Source organism: Vidua chalybeata, chromosome 21, assembly GCF_026979565.1.
Source record: "Vidua chalybeata isolate OUT-0048 chromosome 21, bVidCha1 merged haplotype, whole genome shotgun sequence".
Lineage (NCBI taxonomy): Eukaryota > Metazoa > Chordata > Aves > Passeriformes > Viduidae > Vidua > Vidua chalybeata.
The window spans coordinates 257,865-277,807 of NC_071550.1; the positions used below are offsets into that span (position 1 = coordinate 257,865).

The following is a 19,943-nucleotide window of genomic DNA, read 5'->3' on the forward strand; positions in this document are numbered from 1 at the left end:
GTGTTGCAACAAGATTTTTGAAAACATATTTCAGAACATTGATTCATAAGGATTTGGGGCACTCTTGACTTTTTGCACTGTTTTACCAGGATGCTGTGAGGACCCTGCCCCCCTCCAGCCTCTGCTAGAATGACTGAGTCGCCTGAATGTGGAGGAGGATTTTTAAGTGCTTGGAGGAGGGGCAGGCTGGTGACCAAGCAAGGCTGAAATCCTCTGAGTACTTCTCTACTCTTCAAATTAGTGAAGGCATTTCTCTGCAAGGAGAATTTTCCTGCACTCCCAAACAAGTATTGCTAGAGATTATTTAAAACATAGCTGTCAGTGCCTTCTAGCATTAAGCCTGATAAAGTTTTTCTCGTGTCTTGGAGGACTGTTTGCTTTCAGGACATGCTTGCTTTCAGGAGGATGGCAAAGCACTGGCGCTGCCAGGAGATCCATGTCAATGTGTGGGGTACCTCTGCAGTAAAAATGACAGCCAGAAATTGGTAGCTGGTGCTTATAATTTAGACCCCAGAAGCTAAGATTGACATCTGCAGGCAGCGGGTTTGTTGTGGTTAAATATCTTTTTTCTTTAGCCTATGAAAAATACTCACACAAGAATTACTTGATCCACAGCAGAAGAATAGGATTAGCATCAGGAAGAGGTGTCTGGTGGCAGCCTCAATAGCCTGAGCTTCCCTCCCTGAATGGGATTCATTCTTCCCCAGCTGAGCGGTGGAAGTTCTTGCTCCTACAGGAAAGTGCACGGAGGGCTGCCACGATGTTGTTTTTTGCTCTCATGTTATGCCCTTTTCCAGGGGTCAAGAGTTCTTCCATAACACTCACTCCAAGCTAGAGGTCTCAGCATAAGGAGGTTACTTGGCATGTCCTCTCAGAAAGGATTTTATACGTGGGGTGATGGAGCCCTCATGAAATGCTTGTCAGCCCAGCACTGTTTGTTTATTCCAGGTTCACTGGAAGGAGACCTCACTTCACTCTTCAGCCTGGCCTGGCATTGTTTGTCATACATTTTCTCTGCCACAGCCAAGCGGCTCCTCCAGGCTGACAGTCTGGCACAGGCACACAAAGCCGACAGAGCCATTGACAAAACCAAGGTACTGCCCATTATTTGAGCATGCTAGAGTGGACAACTGCTGGGAGATCTCGAGTGCCAGACAATGAACAAATCCTCTGTGGTTAATTGTCATCCCTGCCAATGAGAGGAGGTCCGTCGCTCTCTCGCAATCAAGGACAAAAGACTTTTCTTTGGCCCTTTATTGCCTGTCACAAAGCTGGTTGGTGCAGCTGGGATCAGGCCCACAGCTGATCCTTCTCTCCCCCGCCCTGGGCCATTCCTCCCGGCTCAGCTGGGGTCACCCGGACAATGGGGAAGCTGCGTCTGCTGTGTCACACCATGTTGGGTCTATAGCTTGGACAGCCCGAGAATATGTGGGAGAGAATATGTGTGTATTCTCCCCCTTGATGTTCAGGGGCTTGATACCTCTTTGTTTGCTCTGCTTTATTGTAAGGTAAAATGGAAGAAGGGAAAATGCTCCTGCCTAGAAATACAGACACATTGTGACATAAAAGGGATGAGAAAGGCGCATTTCAGCTGTGAGCCTCACATCCCACCTCAGCACAGGGGTGGTGTAGCGGGAGGCTGTCACAGTAGCTGTGCTGCCTCACCGCAAGGGTTCTGCAAATGGGCTCCTCTCCACAAAGCAAAGCCTGTTTCATGTTCAGGTAACAGGCTGCCTGCTGTAAGGTGTCAGGATAATTTGGCAGTTCCTCTGGCAGATTGCACTCCATGCAGGAGTGAACAGGCAGGTCTGACTAACCTGCAAGCAGACGAGCCATCAGAAAATAGAGATCAGAAAGAAGTGCTGCTCTCTGTTTTCCTGTGTTGGAACTTTGCTTTCCCGATGTGTTTGATGTAAGTGCCCTAAAAGCATAGAATAATTTTTTCCACTCTCTGTGTTTTTGTGGTTACCATTCTCGCAGCTTGGGAGCCAGCAAGCAGATCCCAGCATGTCCATTTGCTACTACCCACTTGTGCCTCAGCAAGACATAGCACAACCTGTGCGATCTATGCTTGTCTCATTAGGACCTGACCTGGTTACCTGCTTCCCAGAATTTACCTAGTGGGCCTTACAGAAAATCACTGCCTTGTGTCCTCATTTCCATAAAGCTATTGCTACCAAGAGCGTCACAGGAGCTGGCTGCTTTTCCCACAGTTTATCACATGTGATGACTAAACTGCATGTATTCTGCATTTATTCCATCTAAGCAACTGCCTGTGTTCACACCTGCACTAAACACCAAAGGAACGATGCCCAGTGGTGTAGGTTAAATAAAAGTATGCCCTTGCCAGATCACTACCAGGAGCTGGAAAAAGGTCAAAACTGCAGTGGTGTCCTTGCCCTTGTCCGTGCTGTTATGACTGTTATTACACCTTCAGTGTAAAGAGGAGCAGAGGCTGATAAGCATCCTGAAAGAGATGATTTAACTTGTATTTACCTATGCATATGAACCAGGCTTGAGACAACACAGGCATCTAATGTTAAAGAAATGAATGGCTCTTAGTTCATCTACTATTATGGAATAATGTATTCCCTGATTTTCGAGGTGTCATTGGATTATTGATAGGTATTGTGTTCTATCTGCATATCAGTGCTTGTACTCCCGCTGCAAAAGACGCTCACCTGGAAGCCTGTGGAAATCGAATACATATTCAGACTCAAAACAATTCCTGCCTGATGTATTCAAACAGCAGCAGAATTTCATCACCTACCTCACCACCAAATTCTTTTCAGATCTTATCTTTTCTAGTCATAAGCTAAAAAAGATGCATGATACAATATCCTAGCAGTGCTGCAGGGGATGTGACTCCACCAGTAATTTGTGAGATAGATGTTGGGAGTGCCCCTAACTAAAATTGTTTGAGGATAAAATTACTGAGCACAGTGCTGAAATGGTGCATCACCCACTGGCCTGGTCCAGGTTTCCAGAGGGCTTCTAGGACCTACTTGCCAAAATGCTACTGAATATCATTGGGAATTTTGTTTCTAATTCAGTTGTCTGAAACCAAACTAATCCTTCCCATAATGTTTCTTTCAGGTTTTGGATGGTGATTACATTAGAAATCCTATGGACTTTGATCATAACAGACAACATTTGCTTTGATGTGGTAGAGCTTTGATAGCCTCATGAAATCAAAATAAAAGAAAAATTTAGAGATTTGTATCGGTTTACGATGGCAGCTATTAATAAAAATCTCTGATAGAACTGGTGCATATGTGATATTTATGTACAGTCTGTGAAGCACAAGCCAGGGGACCAAGGTCTGATGTAAAATCAAGATGTTGTTAATGACAAAAAACTTAAACACTCCCACAGTAGAAATTATGACACCTGTGAATCCTTGTTCTAGACCAGAATGGAGGTCTAGGAGTTGCCATGTCCTTCACTTGCCAGTATAGGTGACAACATGAGTATTTTTAACAGAGACAAGAAACATCAGTTGGTTTCTGACAGAGCATCACCAACATGGGTTGTGAACTGGGACTTATTGAGTTCTGGCTGCTGGTTCCTTAGAGAAGGACAAGATCTCTGTTTTTTTTTTTCCTGAGAGTAGGTGTGCAGGGACAAAGTGCTGGAGAGACCCTGTGCCCTGAGGAACATCGTCCTGCTCTCCATCAGTGCCTGTGGAACTGGCCACAGGAGCACTGAAGGCATTTTGCACAACTCAAGGGCAAGATTTTTCCTTTGCTGGTCACAGTGTTTGTACAAGAAAGGCCTGCATGACTGACTGGAAGAAAAGAATATTTGTACCTTATATATCAGAGAAGTTGTTCAGGAACAGTTAATCCTTGTGAAAGCCCTTGTGAAATGCTGCCAAGAGCAGTGGCTGTGTTGGTGTTTGCCGTGTCAAAGCCCGTCTGTGAGGAGCACCTTCTCGCCACGTCGCGTGTGACTCTGGCAAATAGAGTGGGACGTTTTTCTCCCAGTGGGACAGAGCAGATTCAATCCTTACTGCTGCCTGGACTCTGAGAGTGCCAGCTTTTCCTCCCCCATGGGCCTTTCCTGATATTGGCTGCATGGCAGTGACCAGGCCAGCAGCATTGTGCTTACAGGTGGAGCAGTGGGGCACCTTGTCCAAGCATGCCTCACCTGGAGAGCCTCTTCACACTTCATGGGCATGTGTGTACACTGAGCATCTATTTTATCTCACTGGATTTTGTTGATTGCAGCATGTATCCTCAACTCACAATGCTCTGCACTCTGTATCATTCAAAATCAGGTTCTCCTCAGCCTGCTGCTGTCACACAGGATATATCTGTGAAATCTGCCCACCTAAGGGATGATGCTCATCATTTAACATAATCTTGTGCTTTCCTTCATGCTTCATTTTTCATGCTCTTTGCAGCTATAACAAGTCTGAAAGGTAAATGATGAGAAGCCTGAAGTATGCAAGGAATGACTATTTGATTCTCCTGCAACACTGGGAAAGAAAAGCCACAAACACCTTTGAATTTTCACATATATAAGATCTTGTTCATGCCACACCCATTCTGGGCTCAGAAACATAAAACATGCCAACCTATATTTATAGGAAAATCAGAACAGGTACCTGGAACATAATAAAGTTTTGCAAGATCACTTTGGAGGAAAAATAGGTCTTATTCAGATATTCTTAATTTTAATTCAGAAATATAAAATAAAATAATATTTGCATAAAAATGCCATGTCAAGTAAACTTTGTGTTTACTTTTCAGTTGTATCGAAATAGTAATGTTTTTTTGTATTTTCATTTATAAAAGCTTTAATCACGCATATGTGCATTTGGTTCAAAACCTATAATTTCAGACTTTTTTCCCAGTGGTCAGAAAGTTAGCTTTCCATTCCAGTCTGTTAGATTTTTTCACTACAATTAAAAAAGTCCTTTTTTCTTCAGTTATCAAGTTTGACAAAGCAAAATAATGATGATTAATAAAATACTACCTTTGCTTTGACTACACCTGTTTGGGTTTATTGCCTTATTCTGTAGAGGTTTGTTTTTCTTCTTGTGCTGTAATTGTTACTTTTGGTACAGAAACACAGATATTCCAGGCTTGCAGATACCAGCTCCAATTCTCCAGGACTCACTCTCCTCTGACAGCTCATTGAGGCATTTCTTCATTAGCAGTGTGAGCTAGAGCCGCACTGCCTTCCTTGCCCATGGCATGGCTCCTCTGGGAGTGGGTGAGTAGAATGACGTAGGGAAAGGCAGCACTGGGACAAAGCAAGGACTGGGTGGGTTTATCACGGGGCAAGTCGGCTCTGAGCTGTGAAGTCCTGGTCATCTAGAGGGAGGTTATGGTGTCTTGGCTCTTCAGGGTACTCCTTCTCATAGCTGAATGCTGCTACATGTTTTTAGAAGATTAGAAAAGAAAGGTAGAGTGTTCTTTATTAGAAGCTGAAAATTACTAAATGCAGTGATAGATCTGGTGTGGAAGTTTGAATAGCAGCTTGAACACGTGAATTAAGGTTCAGAAATTTACTGTGATGCCCTCAGGGGCATGTCTTTGCAGTAGCTTTATGTAGAGATAAGCAAGGTACCATGAGAATCAATTCCTGCTTTTTGTAGCTACAGTAATTTGGGCTAATTAGGGCAGGCTGAGCACCACCCTGGTGCTGAACAGAGAGCTGTATATAAATTCAAAATAACTAAGCTGTCAACTTCAGTGAGTTCCTCATCCAAAAGACCTCACTTGCAATCACCTGTGGAAAAAAGCTACTTGCATAGACAGGCCATCCTGAGAGCATCCCAAGCCATGAAAAAACGTTTCAGTTCTGAAGAAGATGCAATGCTTAGAGCTTCCTGCCAAGCTTCCCTGGTGCTGTCTGCAGGGTGCCAGGCTGCCAAGCCTTTGGGGAGGCTCAGTGCCTGGGGACTGCTGCGTGCTTTGCCAGCCCTGGGTGGCTGACCTGGCTCAAAAGGGCAGAGAGAGTGCACTTCCATCTCCTCTGCCCAGCACCAAGTCCAGTAGAGCCTGGCCACACTTCCAGCAGTACCTACAAGATGAAAGGCTGACATATGCCAGTGATTGCCACCTTCCTCGCCCAGCCCAAGCTCAGCAGTGCCCTGCGGCCGCCTGAATCATCGCAGCAGCACCAGCACCGACTGTTTGCTTTGCAAAGCATCAGCTCCTTAATGCCTGTCTCTGCTCCAGCTCCCGCTTGGTTGAAATGATGAAACCCTGCACAATATCAGTCTGACACAGCTGCTTACTCCTGGGGAGGATTCCTTTGCTGCATTGACAAAGCTGCCAGGTATGTGGAAGGGGAAGGGCTAGGCTGTGCTCACATGTTCCAAAAGCAGTTAAGAAACCTGAAAACACAGCACAATCTGATGTAAACAAACAAGTTCTGCATATTCTCCCTTCCCAAATATTCAGAAGTCTTAAAAGAATTGGGTGTGTAATTGAAAGTAGCCGAAGGCAGCTCTATCCTGTGCTACCAGCGCTTACGCAGCCGATCACCCAAAGTTTCACTTGGCAGCTTGACAGGGTTACGCGCTTTCACACGGGTGAACAGTTCTCTGACAAAGCACTGCAGCTTGAACAACACTGAAGACCACATTGTCTTGTTCCATGGACTCCGATTTCAACTCTGATTTCAGGCTGGAAGAGAAATTTTCCTTTCTTTGCTCCAGCCTTGCCACCAAGTCCCTTGCCTGAAAAAACAGCCTTCAAACATCAGGAATCTGTCTTCTCTGACCTCTTCAATCTCACCTGCATTTTCACTAAGAGACAGCATCCCTTTTGTTCTGCCCCATGTCTTCGCTGAGCTCCTCTGGAGACATAGTTCCTCATGTCCAGGGATCCTGCTGCCAGGAAAAGATCTGAACCCACTGCATTTTGGATTTTGGAAGACCATCGATCAGAAAATTTGACACTTGCAAGGGATGCAATTGTTCTGAGAAATGAGAAGCCTTTAGCTGCAAACCCAAGCAGTCCAGAAGAACAGGGCTGACTCTAGAAGGTTGGCTTCCTTGCATGCCATGACCTGCACTTTTTTCTCTTATGGACCAGAGAGGAAAATCATTCCAGGGAAAGAAAATTCAGTATGTAAACAAGCTGATGAACAAACCACAAAGTAGGGGGCAATGAGCCTCTTACAGTTCTGCACTAAGAAAACAGAGAAGCTTATCCTTTCTACCATGGCAGCTCAATTGCTCTCTTAAAAGTATTGGATTTCCCATCTTTTGAGAAGAAGTCACACTTTTGATGACTTTGCTCCATGCTAAAAATAACTCTTTTTTTTTTTTCCTATTGAAATATGACAAGATAAACAGAAAACTCCACAACATGGGCAGACACTACATGATACTAAAATCTGACATGTTTTTCTAGTATCGCTGTTTTCATTCATGTATATGCTATTTCCTTCCTACATGCATAACTTGAAAATATGTGGAAAAAAAAAATGTGAAAGCCCTAGAGTGCTCCTGAGAGCTCCATCCTAGGGAGACAGTTTGAGGGGCTGAGCTGAGCCAGCAAGAGCAATTCTCTTAACAAAATCAATAAGGAGCCATCATTAAAAAAAAAAAAAAAAAGTAAAAAAGAAAAGAGGAGCAATCTCCTCACATAGTTGACTTCTGTTGTTTTGGGGATAAAAGATGCTTTTTTCACTCACCACTCTTGTGAGGGACATAGAAGTCCACCTACAATACAAATCACATTGTTTATCAGAACCACAACCAAGTGCATTTCTGGTTCCTTCTGCAGCAAGCTTTGATGTCAAAAAGCTTTTGACATCATCTCCATGCCTTCCCAGCATGGAGACAAATTTATTTATTCATTAATTTAATATATTCAATAAGACAACCAGCACACAGACTTATTCTTTACAAGTAATTAGAATGTATTACAAGCATACAAATGTGCCTAAGATTGAGAACTTGGGTTATAATCTAATGAAAATATTGTCACTGAATTAATTTCCTATGTGGTGCCAGACTCACAGAATAAAAAGTATATTGAAAGTCATCAGAGACCTACTGTCAACAGCCCAGCACTACCTCTATTTTAAGCAGGAGAAGATTAGATTTCAAAGCCTGTTCTTTTTCATGCATGTTCTAGTTGTCTTAGAGGAATCTTCTGTATTTGAAAGGCTTCATGAAAGTTTCAGAAATTAAGAAAGTGAAGAAACTGGCTTTTTTGCTACAAATATAATTAAAATTAGTACTTAATTATTCATAACTTATCTATTAATTAAAAACTTATTATTTATTAGTTTTTTTTATGGCGCTATTGATTTATTGTTAGTCATTAAAAATGTATTAGTCTCACAGAAATGGAGTTCAGCTGTCAGCTTACCGGGCTCAAGGCAGTTGGTCCTCCCTGTGACGAGCTGCAGTCCTGGGAGCTGCGGGTTGCATCACGGCAGCAATTAAAAATTGGGGTGGGTCCGACTCCTGCGGCGTTAGCTGTGGTCCTTGCCAGCACTGCAGCACTCAGACCCTCACTGATACGCAGTCCTTGTCAAAACCATTCATTTCACACTTGCCTAAGATTTTAATTTATCAGTGTTTTGCAAGCTGACTGTTAGTGTAGCAGTGAGAAGTCTTTTTAAGAATGGGACCTGTGATCTCAGTAACACACACAAAGCCTCCGCAGCAAGCTGGGACAGACACGGGCTGCCAGAGAACAGCTGCCTAGAGCCGCTCGTGGCCGCTGGATGTCAGGCAGATGAAGCACAACTGGGACATCGGTCCCAGCTTTCTGTTCCGATCAGCTGATACAGAAGCCAGGCAGAAACAGCCGCGTCTGGGTGCAGAGTTTCAGGCACAGGCTGCAGCCCCATGTGAAGCCGCATCCCTGAAGAATCCCAGGAGCTGCCAGCCTGATAGCGATCTGCCTGCCAACACACTTTTGTTTCTTTCTGCCTAGTGCACAGCCTGGGGGCTTCTCCCTCTTTATAGAAGTGAGAAAAAGAATTTAAGTTATCCAGGGCTACGTAATTAATTGTTTTTAGTCAGATGCATTTTGCCTGCTTCAGTATGCAGCAGGTTTCCATTGCTGCGTCCTGCATGAAAGATGGTTGCCACTGGGAGTATAATTACCTGTTTTCTCTTCTCAGTCCTAAAACAAAAGGTTTCCGTAGAGTGCTGAAGTGTAAAGAAAGATCAAGGAATGCTCGGGGTTCCCTGAGAGCCCTTCAGTGCAAAGCTTATCAGCGGCTCCTTATCGCCACTAATCTGACAACACAGGTGTGATGGGATGCCCCAGCTGGGACGGATCTCTGGTAATCTGATCAGAAGTAACTCATTGTGTGCTGCTGGACACCAGTTTATTCTTACCAGTTGAACAAAGGAACAAATTAAGCCACCCTGAGAGGTGCTAGTACCCGCAGGGGTGTGGTGGGGACACCTTGGCTGTCTGCGGGTGTGCAGCTCCCAACCATTGCACACCAGCCCTGGCATGCTCCCTGCGGACTGGGAGAAGAGCAGGTGCTTACAGAATGGGTGTTCAAAAGGAAAAGGCATTTCATATCCCGTGTTCTTAATTTTAATAATACAGATGGCTCACTGTGAAACATCTTCCCCAAACAAAAAAAACTCTGTGATCCACATCCTTGCTGCAGTGGCAGATCCTGAGCAGCAGCCTGTGCCTTCCCACTGCTCTGGGGAAAGGCCCCTGTCCCACCCGATGGACAGGACTTGTCCCCACAGCTGGGTCAGAGAAGTTCATGGCTCAAAGGGTCAGTGTCTGGTTACAGCCAGGGTCACGAAGCAGAGAGGTGCTCTCCTAAGCTCAGCCCAAAATGCCATGAACAGAGGTGGGCATCAATGCATGGTCAGTTCTGCTCCTCTGTGGACCAGGTCTCCCTCACCTTCTTAATTTCCAACTCCCCGCTCGCGCTCCCTGGGCCCCCATCACCTGAGGGGAGGAGGCAGCATGCCAAAACATTGTCTTGAACACTGAACTGAAGAAGCGAAAGAGCTACAAATATTTTGGGGAAGAACTGTGTTGAGCTCCAAATGAAATTGATTGTTTATTCAGGAAATAGTATTTCAGGTAGAAAGCTGTAAGGAACCCTTCAGTGCTCTGCTCTTTTCCACAGTAATTTGAATGGAAAAATGGCTCAACTCTGACAAAACCAGGTGAATTCTACCTAAACCTGTTTAAAAGTAAAATATCACCACATATGGAAAGATTTGTTTGTAAGGGGAGGGACACAGAAGCACATGACAATGACAAAAATTTCTGTCACTGATGGATGACATGAGAGGTTTGAGCCAGGCTCCTGTGCTTTCTGTACAGCTCCAGCCTGTCCCTCCTGTCAGCTGCTAAAGGTTTGCCATAAAACATTGCTTTTATCTACCTGTCTTACAGAATCTTTTTTGCTTTGGACATCATCTGACTACGCCAGGATCTAATCAAACCCTCATTACCTGCTGTTTCTAGGAACTGGATCTGCCCTCTCTGCCAGTCAGTCAGCACAAGGGATGGCAAGAAGATTTTGGGGTGAGCAGATGTTCTGTTAGATCCCTGCATGGTTCCCTGTGGATGCACCATCCCAAAGGCATACAGAAATACCACTTCACTTCCACATTTTGGCTAAAGATGACAGAATGTGATGCCCTCTTGCTAACTAAACGTCAAGATACTGTTAGTGTAAATCCAGACAGCAGAGCACAGACTCTGCCATCATTCAGTGCAGTGAAATGTTCATTGCTCAAGTTCATGTCGCGCTTTACATAATTCTCTACTTTTATTTTCTTTGCAGTTTGGGGTGCAGCTTTAGCCATGCCCAATACTGGGCCTTGCTCACCTGGTGATACTGCAAAAGCCATGCTGAGCTTTTTATGATAAAAGCATCCAGCCCAGGCCATGGCTGATGAGAACCATCAGACCTGTGCAGGGAGCTGCAGGCCAAGGAGATGTGCAGATCATTTCTGAATTTAAGGTTTCACACATACAACTGACACTGTGCCATCACTTTATCCAAGCGATTCATATTTAGTTCTTGAAGTATGAGAAAAAACAGCTGAAGACTGCAAATGGTGGCTGTGGCTTTGACAAATACTTCAGGCCAAATTCATTAGTAAGCTTTCAGAGAGAATTGTTTCATTTTCCCATCAAAAGTAAACAAAGAGATAGGATTTCTGTCACCTCATTTCAGAATGTACCTGCTGGTTCTGGGGCTAATTATCATGTTCTTTCTGTGATGGAAAATAGCCCTACAGCATCTTAACTGTAAAATTTGGTTTTCAGGAAAGAACGGTTTTCTGAGGACATAAAAATGTGTTTCATTCTTACTGAGTAATTGGTTTATATTTGAATATAAATAAATGAGAAGCAAGTATGCCATTTATTTCATAGCATTTGATGTACAATCATTTATACAGTGGGGCCATATTCATAATAGTTCTTTTATGTTATTAAAATTACTGATAAAACACTAGACATTCATTTGTTACACCACTTCCAAGTGCACGGGAGGATGAACAAATGTGTTTTCATTATAAGAGGTAATAATAATTAAGAGTGACAGAACCTTATCCTCAGGATCTGCCTCCCAGCAGCAGTTCGGCTGATAAAAAACCAGAAGTTAAGATAAGGCAGCAATTATTAAGACAAATCTTTTGAAGGGCTGTTTGAACTCCTGTGTCCAGCAGATAATCTGATTTTACAAGGTGCTCCAAGGCGGGGGAGGCTGCATGGGAAGCAGTACCCAGGTGCAGGCCTTTAGCCCCTTGCACCGGCATTTTTACCTCTAGCCATTTCCCTGGTCTCTTCTTCTTTTGTTTGTTACAGCTGTGGCATATAAATCAGTCTCCATTCTGTCTCACTGACACCAAAGAGAAACAGAACACAAACAATGCACAACACCAAGCCCCAAATGTATTCATCTTTTCTTTTTTTCCTCCCTTTTTTTGTGATCCCTTTCACCTATTTTTGGGGGAAGATTCAAAAATGGCTACAGGCAGCTCTAATTCTTCCTTCATGAATATTAGATACACACAGAGCATGAATATTTGAGTAGCTAATTCTGACTTAGGTGAATCCAATTGCTAATGGCAATTCATTTTTCCTCAATGACATTCCACCAATAACCACTGTAAGTGGGACAGGATGATGCAGTTTGGAGCTGGAAAGCAAAAAGGAATGAAACTAGGAGCAGAAATGCTTTATTGATCCAGTCCTCGGGTGGGACTTGGGGCTTGCCTCCTCCCTTACCCTGGGGAGAGTTTGAGCAGGGAGATCTGTGCTCAGCAGTTACATTGTGCATCTTTAAGAACAAAATAGGGGGAAAAACTTTTGAACTGATTTTTAGTATGTCACAGAGATACCACCTCTGGATGTGTTGTGCCCTTTGTGATGTCACCCACATGGTGACAGTGCAAACTGCAGTGTGAGAGACTCGGTGCCAGCAGCTGCCCCTGGGGTACACCTGGGATATACCTGGGATACACCATGTCCTTGCACTGGGCAAGGCCTGCTGGGGCTGGGGAATGGCCTGTTTCTCCAGGCAGGTGAACCCACCTTGCTGCACAAGGGCTACAGGGATGTGCTGAAGTGGCATGGGAGGGTGGAAATGGGGCTGTCCCATTTTAGTGATACTAGGTTATCTGTAAAACTGCATGCTTTAATTTTTTCTTAAAAAATAGAAATAGTGATTTGATGTCTGAGGCATAGAAAAGAAATGGTGTGTTTCTGGACCTAGGGATTAGCAGTGAGAAATCAGATATGACCAGACCAAACCTCAGCTGAGGTTTCAGGTTTATGTTTATGTGATCCAAGAGACACCAGCAAGTATCTATCATTTTATATTAGTCTCAAATTTTCCATTACTAGATGGATACTTTATAATCTGTTGCTAATACTTACACACTTTGTCTGCTTTAGCATGAGGCTGCCCTTGCATGCACTTTGCACAGGAAAGATCACCCTGGGTCTCTGAAATCCCCACGGAGCAGCTCCTCTGCCGGGCTGGGTTTGGGTTGGCTCCCTGTGTCTGGCCAGCCAGCCGGAGGAGCCAGGACGTGTAACAGCCTGTCGCCATCCCTACAGAACAGCTCTCAACCTTCAGAGGCCAAAAACCAGTGCAAAAGGAGCCTCTGCCATCACCCTTGCTGTGTCCCTCCACCAGGCAGCCTGGGCTCCAGTTCCACCACACTAAAACCATCGAGGCAGTGCCCAGCTGTCCCTGGGCTCTCCCACCTGCGAGAGCACTGGTGCCAGCCCCAGGACACAGAGAACAACTCTCAGTCTGCAAAAGCAAAGAAAGAACTGCACACTGAGAGAAAGTTCTGCTTAGTTTACAGGTTGCTTTTATTTACAAATATACTGAAGTGTAATCTCTCTCTTATTTTTCTTTTTCTGTTTTTGTTTATACTCTGTGTGTGTATGTGTGTGTGTGCGCGCACATGCACATGGGAAGGAACATGATGCATGAGAAACATGGATCTTAGCTGCCAGCAGTGGTGGCAGGAAAAAAATTGAAGTGAAATGAAAATTAAAAACACTAATAAATAATTTAATAATGACAAATAATTAAATAAAAAAAATTCCAATCTACATACATTATGGTGGTTTGTTTCCAACACGGAGGGAAAGGAGCAGCGAATCTACAGTGAAAGGAGCTGGTTAAGTATGAGAGAGCACAGTCATATTTTTTACAAGTTAAACAAATTGTAACAGACAGCTACAAAATACTACATTTCGATAACATAAATACAGAATATATAAATATACAAGTAATACAGCCATACACAGCTAAAAAATAGGGTGTTCACCTAAAAACAGAGTTCCCAATGCAGAGTATCTGGCAGCCCCTTCACAGCTGCTGCTGAGCAGAACCAGAGTGCACCGAGCCAAGGTGATCCAGGCTGCAGCCAGCAGCAGGGAAGCAGCCAGCAGCGCTGTCAGATCAGCCTCAGAGAAGCAGGACCGTGTTGAAAGCCCACCAAAGCCAAAAGACTTCAGGCAAGCAAATGCCCAAGCATGTCCCTAAGCAAGGAGCACAGGTGCCTGTAGCCCTGGCCTTGTGGCTGCCCTGTGCCCCCAGGCCACAGAAGGGGGCTGTGGAGGGACCTGCATGCTGGGGAGCAGCTACTGGTCACAAACTGGTGGGTGAGCTGGGCATGGGGCTGTGTGAAGCACGATCTGAGGCACTGAGACTCCGGGTACTGCGGCTCCAGCTCCCACAGCCGTGTTGTGCTTCAGCTGCCTCTCTCCTTTCACTGCTGTGACCCAGCTCCAGCTTGTGAGAATCCTTCCCTTCCTCATGCTTCTGCTGCTCATTTCTAGTGACTTTCAGAGAGAACCAGAGTTCTTATGACACGGTTCACAGAGGTGCTCTTATAAACCCCAGCTTGCAGCATCCCAGCAGCATCCCAGAGCTGGGTTCACTGGAGCACCTGGGGCAGTGCCTTGGGATGTACTTCTGACCCTTAAGGAAACTGGAAGGGAGTCCTGAGCACAGTAGGAAGAGGGAAGTGGGTTCACATCATCTCTGGAAGGTTTGCTGGCATGAAGGACCTTCCCCATGACATGGTGCACAGCACAGTGGCTGAGCAATGACCCTTCAAAGGACCTGGCAATGATCATCTGAGTTCTGCGGGGTGGATTTGAAAAATCCACTCAGCAGCTACTATGCAACTAATATGAGCCACATCTCAGGCATGGTTAGCTGCGACTGGGCCAAGTGGTCTGGATGTTTTTGATGACAGAGTTTAAAGAAAAGGAGATCAAAATACCCAGGGTGATGTTTCAGTATAAGTGAGTGTAACCACCACCATTTATTTACAGCAACATAATTGTCTCCAATACTGTGACTCTGAAATGTCTGCCACCAGCCCCAGGGGTTGCCCCACAGTGCAGTTATAAGGAGGGTCAGGAACAGCAGCCAGCCACACCAAGGGAAGGTGCTGCTGCTCGTCCCAGATCCCAGCTGGGACCCAGCACCAGGCAGCTCAGTCACTGTTCAGGGGTGCTGGGAACTCTCTGCCACTGTCACAGACCTGCAGCTGCACAAGGACCTCTGAGCTCGTACCCAGCATATTCATTCTGATGTCGCAACCATCTTTTTTATACATTATTAAGCACACTGAAACCTAATCAATCATCTTTTACTTAATTGCATCTTGTCACCACTTTAGCTGCACACTTATTCCTTGATTAGCCAAAACAATATGATGGAAACATCGTGAAGAGCTCACTTGATGCATTTCTGTTAGAGAGGGGTTAATTTCCTAGGGAAAATGATCACTGTAAGGTGCATGTAATAAACTGCTGTCATGACCTCTAGCCTTTGAGCTCCCATATGTGCAATCATTGTTTCTGGTTTCCGTGGAAGTGCCAGATGCTAAGAATTTTTGGCAAGAGTTTATCAATTTGACTCAATGTAAGATATTACTGTGATATGGCCCATTAAACATTTTACTTTCACCTGATCAGGGACATTCCCTTGACAACAGAAGAGTAAAGCAGAAATCAAAGAGGTCAGAGGTTGCTGTATAATCTTTTACTGCAAGGTCCCAGGTTAAAACCACAATGATCACACTCCAGTAGGATAATTTATTCCACAAAAAGAAAGTGACATTTATTTTGCTTTAATGAACTTTGGCCTTTGCCAGCTATTGCAGGCCCACTGGAAATCCTTGCCTATGCATTCCTTTCCTGGACCAGCAGCAGCCCACCATGGCATGGAAAATGTTACACATGCCAAGGGCCTGAATGTGTGCATGTATGTGTCTCCAAAGGTGGCAGAACATGGGCAACAAACAGCTAAGGCATCATCATACGACACACCAAGGGAGAGGAGATAGTATGTACAAGCATGAAAAAAAAAGGTGGCAAACAATCATCCAAAAAATCAGCAAAGAATTATAATTCAGCTATAAAATGGGATGTCTGATTTTTTCCTTGGAGATGGATTATTTTTCAACATCCATCCCAGATGCAGAGGTAGAGTTGGGACAAGGCAGTTCTCCAAACTGTAGGTCATGTTATAGTTCTCACGTAAGTCCCTGTAAACACCAAAAAGTGCCATTTTGATCCTGCCAGTAATGAGATAGGAAGCAAGGCTGTGCTTGTGTGAGGAGTCTACAAACTGGTGCATCTGAGAGGCCTTTCTATGACTGTAAAGTAGCACAGCAGAGGGGAGAAGAGGGAAACGATGAATCCATTGAGATCGGTGGTGACAAATGACATGTTTACATGTGCCATATGAAACCTGCTTGCTTCTGCCCTGCAAGCAGTGAGGATCACCTGAGTTCTTTATAGATGTTTGCTATCATGCAGAGAGAAAGGAAATTGTTATTTTGATACACAAGGAAAGGGAAAAATACTTGAACAGGATGGGTAAGAAAAGAAAATCCTTTCCATTTCAAAATATATCCAGGGGCTCACAATGCTCAGTTGAAACCACATCCTTGCCAGAAAGCAGGGAATGGTCACTAGGCAAAGCGTATGGACACAGCAGCCACGCCTTCCTGGGGATGGCAGCAGTCAGGGACAGGGACGGGAATGTCCCCTGAACCCTCGCAGAGCCACCAGGCCCTTTCCTGGCCGAGGCTGTGTGTGGCACACAGGTGCTCTGCACCCTGAGCAGTGCGAGGGAGGCTCTTGGACTGAGCTCTGCCCCCCTGCACCACATGCACACACTCAGGGACACACACACGGACACACGGACACACGGACACACGGACACATGGACACAGACACACACACGGAAACAGACACACACACGGACACAAAGACACACACAGAGACATACACACACACTCTGACACACACACACACACACACACACACACACACACGACACACACACACACACACACACACACATGAACACACACACACACTGACACACGAACACTCTGACACACACACACAGACACACACTGACACACACACACAGACACATGAACACACACACACACTGACACACGAACACATATACACACACACACACAGACACACGAACACACACACACACAGACACACACAGACACACGAACACACACACAGACACATGAACACACACACACACAGACACATGAACACACACACACACTGACACATGAACACACACACACACTGACACACGAACACACATACACACACACACACAGACACACGAACACACACACACACAGACACACACAGACACACGAACACACACACAGACACATGAACACACACACACACACAGACACATGAACACACACACACAGACACACACAGACACACAGACACACACAGACACATGAACACACACACACACACACACACACACATGAACACACACACACACAGACACACACACTGACACACACACACACACACACACACACACACAGACACACACACACACACACACACACAGACACACACACACACACAGACACACACAGACACACACACACACACAGACACATGAACACACACACACAGACACACACAGACACACAGACACACACAGACACACACAGACACAGAGCCTCATCCATGGTGCTCTTGTCATCTCCGGAGTGAGAATCTATGCACTTACACTGCAGACAAAACTCGGCTTTCTCAAGAAACCTCCAACTTGCTCAGTCCACACTTCCATGCTGGGGGAAAATGGTATTTTTTCCCTTGGACCCATCCTCCTGCCCTTCCCACCCGTGTCTCTGGAACAGCAGGAGGGCCTGTCTCCATCGGCTGACGCGGGGCTCCCAGCAGGACTCCCCAGGCTGAGGCCATGGTCCCCCCAGCGGGGCTGCTCCTCCTCGAGTGCTGGGGCTACAGGGGTCCTGCTCTGGCCTCCCCCTCCTTGGGAGACCCGCGCTCCCACAGAAGATGCCAAGCCCCACAGGGACACTGCGATGCTGGCCTGGTACCAGTCCTCAGCCTGGAGGGAGTTAGATTAACGAAAGCTTTGGACTTGTTTTTCAGCTATTATGGTCAATATATTAAGGGTATTTATTTAAGAAAGTGCCTATCCTGCCAATCTTTCCCCATGAGCTCTATTTTGAACACACCCTATAATTACTGATATTACCCTGGCAAATATTCCCCATGAAGTTTTCTCTACTGAGAGCCATGACTGTACTTGTCTGCTTCTCCACATTATAATTATCACCAGGCAATATTTATAGCTATACTATTATTATTTATGATATTTTATGTCCTACAAAAATCTATATGACATATGCTCAAACTTCAGCATCAGAGACAGACTTCAGCTGGGCCACCCCCTTCCGTCGGTGGCTGTTCTGGCACTGATCACTCAGCTGGCACCACAGCCACGGCTCCTGGCAGGGGGGATTTGCAGCTCGACATACCTGAACTTCCCATTGTCATTTCTTTCATAGTTTCCTGTTCCTGGCTGGTGCACATTTCAGGACTTCTGGTGTTTCAGGCTAGAACTGTGTATCCTTGATTCTTGCTGAGGCAAGGTAACTAAAGGCGTGCTTAATTATTCCAGATGGACAATAGAGAACAGTACATTTATGCCTCATGCAAAACAAATAACCAGAACAGAATGAAAAACACTTCTTTGCCAATCATGGTCTAGACTTGAAATTTGGCACTGCAATACTTACGAACAAATGTAAATATTTTAATCTTACACTTCAGAAAAAATTAAATAGATCTGTCTTGTAAGCACCTTTAGTTTTAATTATTTAAGATCAATACTAACCTAAATGCCTCTGCCCCTAACATGCATCTCCTCTCCAGGGTCATAGACCTTTCTTACTCTGAAATCACTGGCTTTCTCCACAAATACTGTTAACCAGTTTCCTCAGTATCATATCCATAAGGGCTATAAACTAATGAGCAGATCTAGGTTATGTAGAAAAAGTGTAGAAAGGAAACAAATGTTGAACGTCACATTTACATTAACTTCTCACATTTCAAATGGCAATTTATCCACAACATAGTATGAATCATGCAGTAAGAAAAGGAGGAATCTCCAGTTTTTTTGATTTATTTGTCATATGTTTGACTGATGTCAGTATCAGTGGCTAAAAAAAAAAAAGTTTAGACATCCAAAAGAAAGGAGAAGAGAGAGGAGGAAAAGGTCTAGCTTTCCACAAAATCCATTTCTTTTAAGATGATGAACTCAAACCAAACCAGATCAAAGGCTGAGGACGAGCAGGTTCTTCTGTTCCTTCCGTGCTTGTCTCGTGGTCTGGCGCCAGCTGGGAACCAAGGGTATGGGACGGGTGGATGTGTTTTGTCTCTCTATATATGTATGTATGTATGTAGGTATTAAAATATATATACATACATACACATATATGCAAACAGAGACAGTCTTCCTAAAAAAATGCTCTTTGCAGTCCAGAGGCAGCAGAGTCACTGTGAAGGAAGAGCTGGGCAACATATGGCTGTAGAGTCTGCACTGGAAAAGTCACTGGCTAAACACACGCCGGCTGTTAGTTTTCTTTACTTTCATGAGGCGAAATAGGAGCTCTGCATAGAGTACAGCCTGTCAATGGGATTTCCTACTCTAGCCTGCATGGAGTTAACTTCGGAAGAGGCAAGAAAACAGTCGCTCAAGCTAGTTAAAGAGGTATCACTGTCGATATCATGAAAAATGGAGTCGTTTCCTGCAAATGAAACGCACACGTTAGGCTGGGCGCTGCGCAGCCGGGGAGGACACAGCACACACGGATGCTACAGCAAGCGGGAACGCTCCTGCTGCTGCGGTCACACCTTAACCAGCTCTGGCTATGAGGGGCTGGCCTGCGAGGAGGAGGGCTTGAAACCAACCCACAGGGGTCAGCTGGCAGCAGAGCGCCCAAACCTGCCAGGATTTCATTTCTATTTCAGTCAGCAGCACAAAACAGAGCCTTGGCTGACAGCGGGAGCAAACGGTGCTGGGGAGGAGCAGGTCCCCAGCTTCTCCATGGGCTCCAGCACTCATGGGAACACCAGGACTGTCAGGAAAGGTGGAACCATGGTGCCTATGACAGG

At 45.1% G+C, this 19,943-nt stretch overlaps 1 protein-coding gene and 1 long non-coding RNA gene across 3 annotated transcripts in view; one reads left to right on the forward strand and one right to left on the reverse strand.

Annotated features, from left to right (window-relative positions):
* Positions 1 to 12,512: 12,512 nt before the first annotated feature.
* Positions 12,513 to 13,338, forward strand: LOC128798578 (uncharacterized). The gene is made up of 2 exons (XR_008434458.1): positions 12,513 to 12,782; positions 12,876 to 13,338. It is a non-coding gene; the product is annotated as an uncharacterized LOC128798578 (long non-coding RNA).
* A 5,675-nt stretch (positions 13,339 to 19,013) lies between these two features.
* LMX1B (LIM homeobox transcription factor 1 beta) overlaps positions 19,014 to 19,943 on the reverse strand; it is an 84,772-nt gene continuing 83,842 nt past the window's right edge. For both annotated transcript variants that reach the window (XM_053962179.1, XM_053962178.1), the window contains one exon: positions 19,014 to 19,576. In XM_053962179.1, coding sequence (XP_053818154.1) covers positions 19,419 to 19,576 — 158 coding nt within the window. In that variant the 3' untranslated portion in view covers positions 19,014 to 19,418. The remainder of the gene's footprint in view (positions 19,577 to 19,943) is intronic.